Source organism: Stegostoma tigrinum, chromosome 1 (genome assembly GCF_030684315.1).
Source record: "Stegostoma tigrinum isolate sSteTig4 chromosome 1, sSteTig4.hap1, whole genome shotgun sequence".
In the NCBI taxonomy this organism is placed as follows: Eukaryota; Metazoa; Chordata; class Chondrichthyes; order Orectolobiformes; family Stegostomatidae; genus Stegostoma; species Stegostoma tigrinum.
The window spans coordinates 52,956,151-52,969,639 of NC_081354.1; the positions used below are offsets into that span (position 1 = coordinate 52,956,151).

General features: G+C 39.1%; 1 protein-coding gene across 10 annotated transcripts in view; it reads left to right on the forward strand.

Moving 5' to 3' along the window:
• trim2a (tripartite motif containing 2a) overlaps positions 1-13,489 on the forward strand; it is a 158,908-nt gene that overhangs the window by 111,758 nt on the left and 33,661 nt on the right. For all 10 annotated transcript variants that reach the window (XM_048527621.1, XM_048527614.2, XM_048527671.1 and 7 more), the window contains 2 exons: positions 568-805; positions 3,475-3,626. In XM_048527621.1, coding sequence (XP_048383578.1) covers positions 568-805; positions 3,475-3,626 — 390 coding nt within the window. The remainder of the gene's footprint in view (positions 1-567; positions 806-3,474; positions 3,627-13,489) is intronic.

The following is a 13,489-nucleotide window of genomic DNA, read 5'->3' on the forward strand; positions in this document are numbered from 1 at the left end:
TCCCACTTGCTCCAGAGGTGTGTAATAACATCTCTGAAAAGGCTGATTAAAAAGTATCTAGGCCATTTAGTTATGTGTTGCAGGGCTGGCTGTTGCACATCATTCTTACTGGGAAAATGGACTTTGTTCATGGTTGTTGAGGCACACCATTGTCTGAAGATTAGAGAAATGAGCAATCACATTTTGATAAATGTCTATTAGTAGCAGAAAGCTACTGGTCAGTTTAAAATTGATGATTAAGCTATATAAAACAAAGGAATGGTGCTGGATTAAACTAGTTTATCAGATCTAATTGTAAGATCTTCCTTCACCAGTTCATTGAAATTAGTAATTGAATGCAAGTGGTTATACTTGGAATCAAACAGCAGTTGTAACTTGCAAAACTTTTCTCATTTTAAGAAATAAAATTCTGTGCTAGAGACTTGATATTTCCGTGTACTGTTCTGTGGTAATGTTGTCAGCCTTACTATTTTTGATCATTTCAAAGTGAAAAGTCCAAAGTTTTTTTAATTTAAAAACTCTTGTCAAGGGATTTAAATAATGAATTGTTCTCTCTCTTCCTTGCAGGTGTCTACAAAACTACATTCCTGCATACAGCTTAACTCTTTCCTGCCCAATCTGCCGTCAGACCTCTATCTTGCCTGAAAAGGGAGTTTCTGCGCTACAGAATAACTTTTTCATTACAAACCTAATGGATGTTCTTCAGCGGACTCCAGACAACAGCTGTGAGGACTCCTCCATCCTGGAGACGGTCACAGCAGTAGCAGCAGGGAAACCCCTTTCCTGTCCAAATCATGATGGAAATGTAAGTTTAACCCATTGGTGCTACTCTGCTTCAACTTGTCTGTTTTAGTAATGACAATATACCCACTGCAAGTTGAGTATATTGTTCAACCAAGACTGGGTTAATAGGTTTGCTTCACTTCTCTCTTGTTTTAGAACTTGTAATAATTTAGTCTTGTAATACTTGAACAGCACTAATAACAATTCAGCAAATCAGACTATAAATTATTTGATAAAACCCTATTAGGCAGATATTAGATCAAACTAGGTTTGTTATCCAATTTTTCTGTAATTAATGTACTCCCCATTTCTGTGAAGGCATTTTCATTTCCAAATTATTCTCATGATAGATATTTCAAATGTGGTGAGAATCCAAAGCCAACTCTTTATCATGTTATTCCCAACTGGCCATGTATGTCTTTTAAGCAGAAAACTTTAGACAGAAATTAAGAATTGAAGACTTTGTCTTTTTACCATAAGATATAGGAACGGAATTGAGCTATTTGGCCCATCAGATTTTCTCCACCACTCAGTCATGGCTGATATGTTTCTCAATCCCATTCTCCTGCCTTCTCCCCATCACCTGTAAACCTCCTTACTAATCAGGAACCTATCTATTTCTGTTTTTAAATACGTTCAATGACTTGGTCTTCATGCCTTCTGTGACAATGAGTTCCACAGACTCTCTCAACCTGAAGAAATCCCGCCTCCTCTCAGTTCTAAAGGGTCATCCCTTCACTTTGAGGCTGCACCCTTGGATCCCAGTCTGTTCTAGTGGAAACATCTTCTTCTCTATGTTCAATTATCCAGACCTCCACAGTATTATGTATGTTTCAGTCAGATTACCTCCACCCTGATCCTTAAACTCCAAGTACAAACCCAGAGTCCCCAACTACTCCTCATGACTACCTCTTCATCCCTGGGATCATTCTTGTAATCCTCCTCTGGAACCCCTCTGGTGCCAGCACATCTGTCCTTGGAAATGGGGCCCAAAACTGCGTACAATATTCCAAATGCATCTTACCATAGCGTTATACAGCCTGGGCAGTACACCTCTGATCTTATATTCTAGCCCTCTTGACATGAATGCTAACATTGTATTTGCCTTCAGAGATAATGGGAACTGCAGATGCTGGAGAATTCCAAGATAATAAAATGTGAGGCTGGATGAACACAGCAGGCCAAGCAGCATCTCAGGAGCACAAATGCTCCTGAGATGCTGCTTGGCCTGCTGTGTTCATCCAGCCTCGCGTTGTATTTGCCTTCCTAGCTACCAACTGAACCTGCATGTTTACCTTAGAAGAATCCTGAACTAGGACTCCCAAGTTCCTTTTATGCTTCAGATTTCTGAAGCTTTAGAAAATAGTCTACACTTGTATTTTTCCTACCAGGGTGCATTACTTCAGACTTTCCTACATCATATTCCATCTGCAACTTCTTTGTCCACTCTCTTGGCCTGTCCAAGTCCTTCTGCTGCCTTTTTGTTTCCTCAACTCTACCTGTCCCTTCACCTATTTTTATGTCATCTTGTGTCATTAGCAACAATGCCCTCATTCCTTTGCCCAGATTTTTTGATTATCCTGTTTTACTTGCAGCTCCCAAAAACAAGGATACAGAACAATTGTACTCATAATAATCCTTATAACTTAGATCAAAAAAGTTTGCACAACCTGTTAAACAATGTTGTATGTAGCTCTGGATCAATTAATCACAGGTCTAATCGTTTTATAGACTAAACTCTCAGGAAACTTTGTGGTTTTTATTAGTAATATAAGATAGCTCTTGAAATTTTTCTTGATTCAGGTTGTCTTTCTCCTAAGGTGAATTTTATTCATTTAAGAAATAGCAGCTTTAAGTTCTAGAGTATCAATTTCATAAAGCTGGGATTTTGTAGTATTAATACCCTGTGACACATCCAACCTGCATTATTGCTGGCAGCGTGTACCATCTATAAAATGCACTATATAGCAACTTACTGTTGATAGCACTGTCCACTGGAAGGACAGTGGTAGCAGATTCTTGGGAACACTACTAAATGTAGGTTCCCCTCCAAGCCACCTAACATGCTGATTTCCAGTGATTTGCATCTACTTCACAGCCAGTAAGTCAAAATACTGACCTCCTTAACCACACTGTGGTATTCCCATACCACAAGGACTTCAACAGTTTGAGGCAGCTCACCACTGTCTTCATCAGGGCTATTAGGGATGGTATATAAATGCTGGCCTATCCAGGATGCCCACATCCTGTAAATGAATAACTGATTTCCAAACAAGACAAGAAACAGGCAGGAGACTTTGTTGAAATCCAGGTAAAAGAAAATGTGAGATTTCTTGTTGGTTCTATAATCATGAAAAAAAAACCTACAACTAACTTATGAAAATATAGAGACCAAGGTTATTTTTAATTATCTCTCCATAGCCCAATAATCCTAACGCAAAGTCAAATGGAGACGTTGAAAAAATTATCCTGTATGTTTAATACCAAGCTATTTAGAAGTAATACTTGAAATATGCAGGGTTTTGTTTTCAGTCTTGGGCTGAAGGCTGAAGGGACTATGAATGTTGAAATATTAAGTCAAAGTAAATGGAACAAATGTAGCAAAGCCAAGTGTCTGGAGAACATGCTACAATAATTTTCTAATGACTTTTCCCCTCCAGTGTTAACACATCTATCGTTGTCTTTCTCCAGGTCATGGAGTTTTACTGCCAATCCTGTGAGACAGCAATGTGTCACGAATGTACAGAAGGTGAACATGCCGAGCACCCAACTGTTCCCCTCAAGGATGTGGTAGAACAGCACAAGTCTTCCCTGCAGACTCAACTGGAGGCTGTCAAACAGAGGTAATTGCATAATGTGCATGCAACATGAGCTTAGCTTGATATTTGATCAGCTATGTTTGGGTCGAAATAATTTCCGTTGGTGAGATGTGAGCTAACTTGAGTTAACAAATTTCTTTAACACAGGCACAGGTCATCAAGGATAAAATAATAACCCTGATACTTGCAAATGCCAGAAAAGGTCTTGGAATTGTGAATTTCATAGCATCCAGCTTAAAAAAAACAGTCTTTACCTGGTCAGAGGAGTTTATCACCCTCTTCTCCTTGGGGTTACCAGCTCTGAATCTCCTTTTACCTTTGAATTTCACACAGAGGGCACCTGTCTCTGGAGTGCCCGCAGTTCCCTTCGCTGTCACTGGCCTTGTTGCCAAGGTTGCAGAACTGCTGGCCCCCTCTAGTTAGGTTTGCAGCACAAAGAGTCAGTCTGAAGGCTGTCAGAAACAGCCTCTGGGCTGGTTGGACCCGTGGTTGTGCTTCCCACAAGTGAGCGTGGGACCCTGCCCGACCCTTGCAGTTTATCCCAGGAGACAGGGTCCCATCCAATCCATTGGATAATTTAATTCTTTTCAGAGATCTATCCCATTTCTCTGCTGTTTCACTTTTTTGTGGGTGTTTTGTTTTCTTGTAGCTTTATTCATCACATTTCCTTTGGAAAATTAGTGGCTTTTATCAGGCAGAGCGTTTCAAATCATCACAACTCCATGTGGAAAAATATTCTCCTCTTCTCTCTAGTTTGTTTGTCACTGATGTAGTGAATAGTTCTAGTTAAAAATGTCAAATAGAAAGCAATATAACTGAAACTTTATTCAGACTTCTTAATCCATATGGGTGGAAATTTAGTCTGTCATATCCTCCATCCTCACTAATGTACTTGATAAATGAGACCAAGTTGCCTCTGGTCAACAATTTGCCAATTTCTGCCAGCAGAAGTAAATTGAATTGCACTTTGTGAAGGATCAGTGTAAGCACGTGCGGCACTGCCCTCTCCAGGCATCAAAACACTATTAAATAAACCGGGACTTTCTTCACTGGAGAGGTAGGTTGAGGGGTGACCTTTAGAGGTTTATAAAATCATGAGGGGCATAAATAAGGTGAGTAGCAAAGGCTCTTTCCCTAGGGTTGGAGGACTTCAAAACTAGGAGGCATATTTCTAAGGCAAGAGGAGAAAGACTTTAAAGCGACCTAAGGGGCAACATTTTCACACAGAGGGTGGAATGAACTGCCAGAGGAAGTGATGGATGTGGTACAGTTACAACATTTAAAGGCGGTTTGGATAGCTACATGAATAGGAAAGGTTTAGAGGGATATGGGCCAAATGCAGGCGAAAAGGACTGGTCTAGTTTGGGAAACTTGGCTGGCCCGGACTAGTGGACTGAAAGGTATCTTTCCATGCTGTATGACTCTGACTCTGTAAATGTTTGGTCAAATAGCAGAAACATAAACCATTCTTTCTCCACAGTCATGTTACTTTGCAGTTCCAGCATTTTTCTCCCACCCTGCTTCGTTTATATTTTATTGTTTTCTCCCTCTCCTGGACCATGTATATTGCTGACAAGGCAGGGATAAGCAAGAATCATTCATCAAGAAAGTAAGAAAAATGCCTTGGTTGTCCTTGCACTTTTAACATGAGTTAGATTCTGATGTGCTCTGGCTTTGTCAATTGTTAAGCCACATGGTGACTCTAAATGTTCTGAAGGGGCTTAGATTGGTGATCTATTGATGACCCACTACCTTCACAAATTACTGACTTTGCTGCTTCTGTTTAAAGCTCCAGAGACCAATGTGTTCTATTAGTAATTCTGAGGGAACTCCTTCAATGTTCTCAAATTGGCACCCAGCTGTAGCTCATAGGAACATCTTGTTCTACCAACAGAGGTAGAATTGTCTATAAGGATGATAGATTTGGGAGAATCATGAACTTGGCTGCACTCATGCCGTTACAAATGAATAGAAAATTGAAATAGATTTTCCCAAGAAACAAACTAAAGTGGCTTTCAGCTTTGGCTGCTTTTTGAAGAATAATCTTACATAGATAAAATTTGTAGCATTCTGAAATAATTCTCTGCGTGACAGTGTTTCTTTGTTTACCACTGCCTGCAGATTTGTGAAGTAGAAAGTTTGCAGACTGAACCATACTTCAACAATAATGCAATCAGCTTTCCTAGTTCATGCTTCTTCATCTTTCTGACTTTTTTTAAGAGTGGAGAAATTATAACTGCATGGTCATTAGTACACAGAACTGGCCAATCTGCCCAACAGTGTTATGCTGGCATTTATGTTCCATATGAGCTTCTTTCAATTTTACTTCATCTAATCCTATCCACATATCCTTCCTAATTATTTTATACCTCCTGTACTAATCTAACATTTTTAAAGAAGTGTACGTCTAGACTATTCACCTTGACCGTTTAAATGTGGTGCTTGAGTTCCAATCTTAGATAAGACTGTTTTGTTTTTGAATCTGCATTGGATTTGTTAATAATCTCTTTGTATTAATGGCACCTGGTATTGGATGTCCTCATAAGTAAAAATTCTCTCTGTCTACCTTGTCAATTTCCTTTAATATTTTTAAAAATCTTAAACTCCAACTTATTTAAGTATTGTGATGGTTCTGGTATCATCCTGACAAACCTTTTTATCTTTTCTAGTGTTTTTATATCTTTCTTGTAAGTTTTTTGGTTGCCAAAATTACAGAGTGTGGTATGATTCAAATAAACTCCTATTTTAGTTTGACATAAATTCATTGCTTTTAATTTCTTCCCTTGATTGAAAGCCAATTCTTTATTTGCATTTTTCTGACCTTTGTAATTGGTGCTGCTACTTTTTAATGATTTATGAATCTGTACTTGCGGATATTGGGTAAACCATTAAGAAATAGATGAACGGACAATAAGAGCATCTACAAGGAAATATAAAGTAGATAAGTTAAACATCAGTTCCCTTTTTTTTCACAGGATGAAATTAGTTCTGTGAAGCCTGAAAAGGACAGATTTGAACCAGTATTTCATTCTGTCTTCACAGTAGGTGGCAAATTAAAGAACTCAAATAGTAGGAAATCCAAGAGGGCAGGAGGGACGGAGAGACTTAAAATAATCAGAATCAATCACAAGAGGAAAGCTACTTGGATTAACTGATATAACAAGGTGTGGAGCTGGATGAACTCAGCAGGCCAGGCAGCATCAGACGAGCAGGAAAGCTGACGTTCTGGGTCTGGACCCTTCAGAAATGGGGTAGGGGCAGGGGAGTGTTTAATAAATTGGGAAAGGGGGAGGTGGTGACAGAAGGTGGATGGTGAAGAGAAGACAGACTGGTCAAGGAGGCAGGGATGAAGCCAGTAAAGGTGAGTGTAGGTAGAGAATTGGGATGGGGGTTGGTCAGTAGGGTGGAAGGAGCAGATAAGTGGGAAAGAAGACAGAAGTCAAGGAAGCGGGGATGGTGGGGGAAGGGGTGCTGGTCTTGGAATGAAGTCAGGGGTAGGGAGACTTTGAAGCTCATAAAGTCCACATTGAGAACATTGGGTTGTAGGGTTCCAAGGCAGAATACGAGATGCTGTTCCTCCAGTTTCCAGGTGTTATCATTGTGACCCTGGAAGAGGCCCAGGATGAACACGTCCTCCAGGGAATGGACAAGGGTGCTGAAGTGGGTCGCAACTGTCCGGTGTCGTTGTTTCTCGTGAACCGAGCATAGGTGTTCCACAAAGCAGTCTCCGAGCCTCCGCATGGCCTCTATGATGTAGAGAAGGCCACATCAGGCACAACAGATACAATAGACCAGGTTAGCAGATGTGCAGGTGAACATCTGTTTAGTGTGGCAGGTTTTCTTGGGGCCTGGGATGGAAGTGAGGCGGGGAGGTGTAAGGGCAGGCGTAGCACCTCCTGCGGCTACAAGGAAAGACATCTCTTGGATTAACTGCAGATGTGTCCCTTGGATCTGATGGCCTCCATTCTAGCATCTTAAAATAGTTTTCCACAATTACCTATACACTGGAAAAGTTCCAGTGTGTTGGAAAATAGCAAATGTTAAGTTCCGTAATCAATGAGGAGGATGGAAAATGAAATTAATCTAACACAGGTCATTGGGAAAAATGTTGGAATCCATAATGATAGACATAGTAGCTGGACATTTTCAAGTGGACATTTTACAGAGGGGGAATTGCATTTTTAATATTATTATTTTGGAGTTCTCTTGTGAATACAACAAACAGGAAGGATAAAGAGGAACCAGTATATGTATGTTTTTTGGATTTGAAAAAGGCCTTTAAAGTGACACACAAAAAATTCTTGGTGTGTGGGGTAATCTGTTAACATGGACAGAGAATTAGCTAACTGTGAATTAGGATAAAAAGGTTTATTTCCAGATTAACAAACTATAAGGTGTGGGGTACTGTTAGAATTGGTAGTAGGACCTGAAATATTTTCAATTTGTTTGTGACTTAGATTAGAAGACAGTGTACTGTAGCCAAATCTCCTGACGTTATAAAAGTAAGTGTGAAAGCAAGTTGTGAGGAGAATTCTTTACTTTAGGCAGAATCATCTAATCCTGGAGGTGAAAGCCGCTTAATTAGTTGGGGTGGTGGCACTACAGAACACTGTCACCTTTTTATCTTCACCCGAGTTAAGTTCTGGGCAGAAGCGACAAAGCTGCACCTTTCTCTGCAACCCTTTGAGGTGCTTAAATGGCCAACTAATTACAACTAAGTGTCTAGTTAATTCTAACCTGCACATAGGGCAAAAGAGTTGGCCGATCTGACTGGGAAAGTAACACAAGTAGGCTGTCATTTATTACCCCTTTGAGTTGAACTAAAATGCAATTACCGAACACGTAGGACCACGCAATCTTGGTTATCCTTCCGTCAGCAGTGACAGTTGCCTTGGTGGCACTGCTGTGGTGCATGAGTTGCTGGCCTCAACTCATCTGGTGGGACTTTCACTCCAGGGACTTGATTTCAGAGAGAGACTTGCACTGCGACATGACTGGAGAAAGATCTAGTAGACCATGTTGTGAAGAGTCAGCTGTGAGACCTTGCCACCTTGTGAGCAAGCAAACAAGATGTCTGGTTGACAGAATCTACTGATTTCAGATGTTCTGCAAAGGGACATGGATAGGATCATTTGAGTGGGCAAAATTTGATTGATAGAATATAATGTTTGAAAGTATGATATAATACACATTGATAGGAAAAATAGAAAAGCAAAATATTTAAATAGAAGCAATAGACTGCTGTGGTATACAGGGATTGTTTATTTATTTTTGTACATTAATCACAAGTTAGATATATACCGCAAATAATTAGGACTACAAAAGTAGAGAAGTTTTTTTGTTATAACTGTTCAGGATCTTGTTGAGATCGCATCTGGAGGACTGGACTCTCCTTATTTAAGGAGGCTCATACTTGCATTATAAGGGATTAAGAGAAAGTTCATAGCTGATTCCTGGACAAAGGCGTTGTCTCATGTGGAAATCTTGAGTCAATTTGGCCTACACTCACTGGACCTTACAAGAATGAGCGATAATCTTACTGAAACAAGATTCTGATATGGCTTGACAGGGCAGATACTGAAAGGATATTTCCCTTGGAGGTGGGAGGTATGGGTGTACACCATTTCAAAATAAAAGGCTCCTATTAAAGACTGAGACAAATAACAATTTCTTCTGAGGCTCATTAATCTTTTGGAATTCTCTACCACGGAAAGCAGTGGGTCTTTTAAACAGACAATATTTTATTTTTTTTAATACAGCCGAGTTTAAGGTTATGGGGGATAGGCAGGAAAGCAGGAGTTGTGGTCACAATCAGATTGGCCATGGTCTTGTTGAATGGTGGGACAGGAAAAAAGGGCTGAATGGCCCACTCCTATTTCGTGGTACTTATCTATGTTTCCTCTCCTGGTCTGGAACTCTGATACACGTCAACTCTGAAAGTTATATTGTCTTGGATTTTGTAGCAGTGTTCTTCATTCTTAACTATGTCCCTTCCTATCAAAACCCTCAGCACAATTTGGCATCATCAGCAAATTTTGAAATTTTACTTGTGGCCTGAGTTTAAATCATGCATGTAAATAATGATGTATCAGCACCAACATCTTTGGATCTCCATTTTTCCAACTTACTTGAAAATGAGAATTTTGAAAGTTGTTTTTGTACACTTTGAACAAATGTTTACTGCCAAAAACTTTGCCTCAACACTAGTCAGAACCTGCCATCTGTACAGTATTGAAGTTCTTAACTTTCCCCATGACAGCCACTGAAAGTAACACCACCAGGATGTTTATATGTTTAACTCTCATCCTGTAAATTATGTTAAAAATCATTGTACCAGCTAATCTGCCCATGATAACAATTTTATTTGTGGAAGATTGTGTGTGCAAATTGGCCAGCTACGTTATAACAGTGTCTATACAAACAAATGAAGCATTAAGTGTTTTGAAGTATCCTGAGATTTGAGAGTATTCATGAATATAAGTCTTTATTACTGAGAAGTGTGCTTTTTAAAAAAAAGACACTGTCTAATTAGTACACAGCAATTCTGAAAACGTTTTGATGTAAAATGTAATTTCATTCCAAAAGGAACAACTGCGATAAAAGCTCTTGTAACTAATTCGGTGTTCCGCATCATATATTCATTCTAAAACTCTTGTGATCAAAAGAGGAACTTTCATTTTATGGAATTGATTACATTTTGTATAAATGTGAAAATAAAATAACTGCCAATCTATCTCACAACTGAGTGGATTGAAACACTTAGACTTTTGGAAAGGACACTGAAACAGTGTCCATGTTTACCTAAAAGCCTATTGGTGTTGCTAGCAAGTCCATACAGCATGGACCTAATCCCATAACAGTAACTTTGGAAAGTAATATTTACTGTGCAACTGAGAAATCAACTTTGTATCCCTTTTTTTCAATAAAACAATTTCAAGTACATTCACTTTTAAGAGGAAATCAGCAAGAAACAAGATTCTCAATTTGGACAATGCTGCTTGCTTGTTTTCCTCCTTTTTTAACTTTTTGTTTGTTCCCTTTTACTTTTGATCCATCATGTAACTTTTTTGGTGATTTTTTTTTTTAAACCTGATCTTTTTAAGGGGAGGGACCATAACTAGCTATGAGGAGAGGTTGAATAGATTAGGATTATTTTCATTAGAAAGACGGAGATTGCGGGGGGACCTGATTGAGGTCTACAAAACCATGAGGGGTATAGACAGGGTGAATAGCAAAAAGCTTTTTCCCCAGAGTGGGGGACTCAATTACTAGGGGTCATGAGTTCAAGTGAGAGGAGGAAAGTTTAAGGGAGATATAAGTGGAAAGTTCTTAACACAGAGGGTGATGGGCGCCTGGAACGCGTTGCCAGCGGAGGTGGTAGACGCAGACATGTGAACATCTTTTAAGATATATTTGGACAGGTACATGGATGGGCAGGGAGCAAATGAACACAGGCCGTTAGAAAATAGATGACAGGTTAGACAGAGGATCTTGATTGGCGCAGGCTTGGAGGGCTGAAGGGCCTGTTCCTGTGCTGTAGGTTTCTTTGTTTATAACACAATAAAATTGTCCATTTAAGTTTGAATGTTCAATCTGAAACTAGGGTCTTAAATCTGAGCAAAGGAAACTGAGGGTGAGCCACAGGTTGACTAGGTAGGTTGGGAAAATACACTAAAAGATTTAACAGTTGACAGGTAATGGCTAATATTTAAAGAAATACACGGTCTACAACAGATATACATCACTCAAAGACACAGTCACCAAAAAGGAGGGGTTTATCCACCAATGTTGACAAATTCTTGTTAAAGATCAAATGAATTGGCTGAATAAGCATCCCACAAATTGTGGGAGGAATTTGAGACTCAGACGGGGGAGAAAATGATCAGGAAAGGGAAAAAGAGTATGAATGTAAGATAGCAAAGAATGTACGGGTAGACTATAAGATGTTATGCCAATATATAGATTTTAAAATGGCAAGGATAAATGTGGAGACAGGAAAATAATGGAGAAACTAAACAGTTCCTTTTGTATTTTCTTCGTTGAAGACAGATACGTAAAAGCTTCCAGGAAAAAATGGGTGACCAAGGAACTTGTGTAACTGAACAATCAAAAGAAATTAATATCAGTAAAGAGAGTACTTGGGGGAAAATAGCTGAAAAAACAGACTTGTTAGCTTGATGTCCATATTAAGGAAAATGTAAAAATATTTCACATGAGGGATGTGATAACTGAACATGTGGAATTGAATGGCAAAATTAGACAGGGAATCAGGTTTTAAAAACCATTTGTCTTGAGTGTGTTGCATAGACAAGGGAGAACCAGTGAACATGGTGTATTTGGATTTTCAGAAATTTTTTGATAAAGTCCCACACAGAAGATTAGTGAACAAAATTTGAGTGCATATGTTTGAAGGAAATATACAAATATGGATTGAGAATTGGTTAATAATAAGGATCAGTGCTTGGTCCACAGATGTTCACAATTTATATGAATGATTTGTAGGTGTGGACAAATTGTAATATTTTTAAAGTTGCTGATGATACCATGCCAGGTGGGAATGTAATTTGTGAGGAGTGTGCAAGGAGGCTTCAAACAACTTGAACAGGCTAAATAACTGAGCTAAAACATGAGATGAAATATAATTTGAATAAGTTCCAAAGTTACTCATCTCTGCTTATAAACAGCAAAGATACAGACAGAATATTTCTTAAATGGTAAAAGATTGGCAAGTATAGTGTCCAAAGGGATCTGGGTGTTTCTGTTCTTGAGTCACTAAAGGCTAGCCTGCTGCTGTGGCAAGCAATTAAAAAGGAAAATGTCATTCGTTTTGAGTATATAAGAGGCCTTGCTACAGTTGTATAAAGTCATTATGAGCCATCAACTGAAGTATTGTGTAGAGTTTTGGCCCCTTTATCTAAAGAGGGATATACCATCATAGGGTGTTCCCCAGATTAACTCCTGGAATTGGCAGATTCCTTCTGAGGAAAGGAGACTTGTATTCCCTAGAGTTTTGAAGAATGGGTGGTGATCTCACTTGAACTTATAAAATTATTGCAGCTTGTGACAGAGTGGATAAAAATGGGATGTTTCTTTGACTGGTAACTCTTGAAGCAGGATATGTAAATTAAAACAAAGGGAAGGATATTTGAGACTGAAATGAATTTCTTCATTCAGATTGGTGAATCTTTCAATTTTCTACCCCAGAGCACTGGAAGCTCAATCATTGAGCAGGTTCAAGACAGAAATCAATAGGTTCCTGGAGACTAATGACATTAAGATAGTGCTTCCCAACCACTTGAAAATTGATGCAGCCCCACAGTGAGAAGTGTGTAAAGTCGGTGGGGGGAGGGGGATTACGACAGTCAGGAAGAGTGGCAGAACTACGTGGCAATTAACTGCTGCCTCTGAGTTTGCAGAACAAAAATTTCAGCTTGCAACCCATCTTGGGGTCCCAAACAGGAAGGTGGAAATAGTGCAGGAAAGTGATGAGATGATCAGCTGTGATCTTGAATGGTGGAGCAGGCTTTATGGACTAAATGGTTTACTCCAATACCTATGATGCTTGAAGGCTTATATCTACTTTTCAGCCATCAAATACAATGGTCACTTTGTATTATGGCCTATTGGTTTCAATTCCAGCCTAAAGAGGAGCCTCAATAATCCTACAGTTGCCAGTCCTATTACCAGCTATTCTTTTCTCTTCTGGACCACAAGATCTGTCTGTGCTGAACACTCTTATGTCCCAATAAATGAGGTAAGGCACTTCTCCACTTAGGAGAGCTGAGTCTAGATTTTAATCTAATTCAGGTATACAGGTTGAAAATTAACTTGGCGAATTATAAAATGATCTTTGATAAATGCAAACATAAGTTATGAATTGTTCTGAT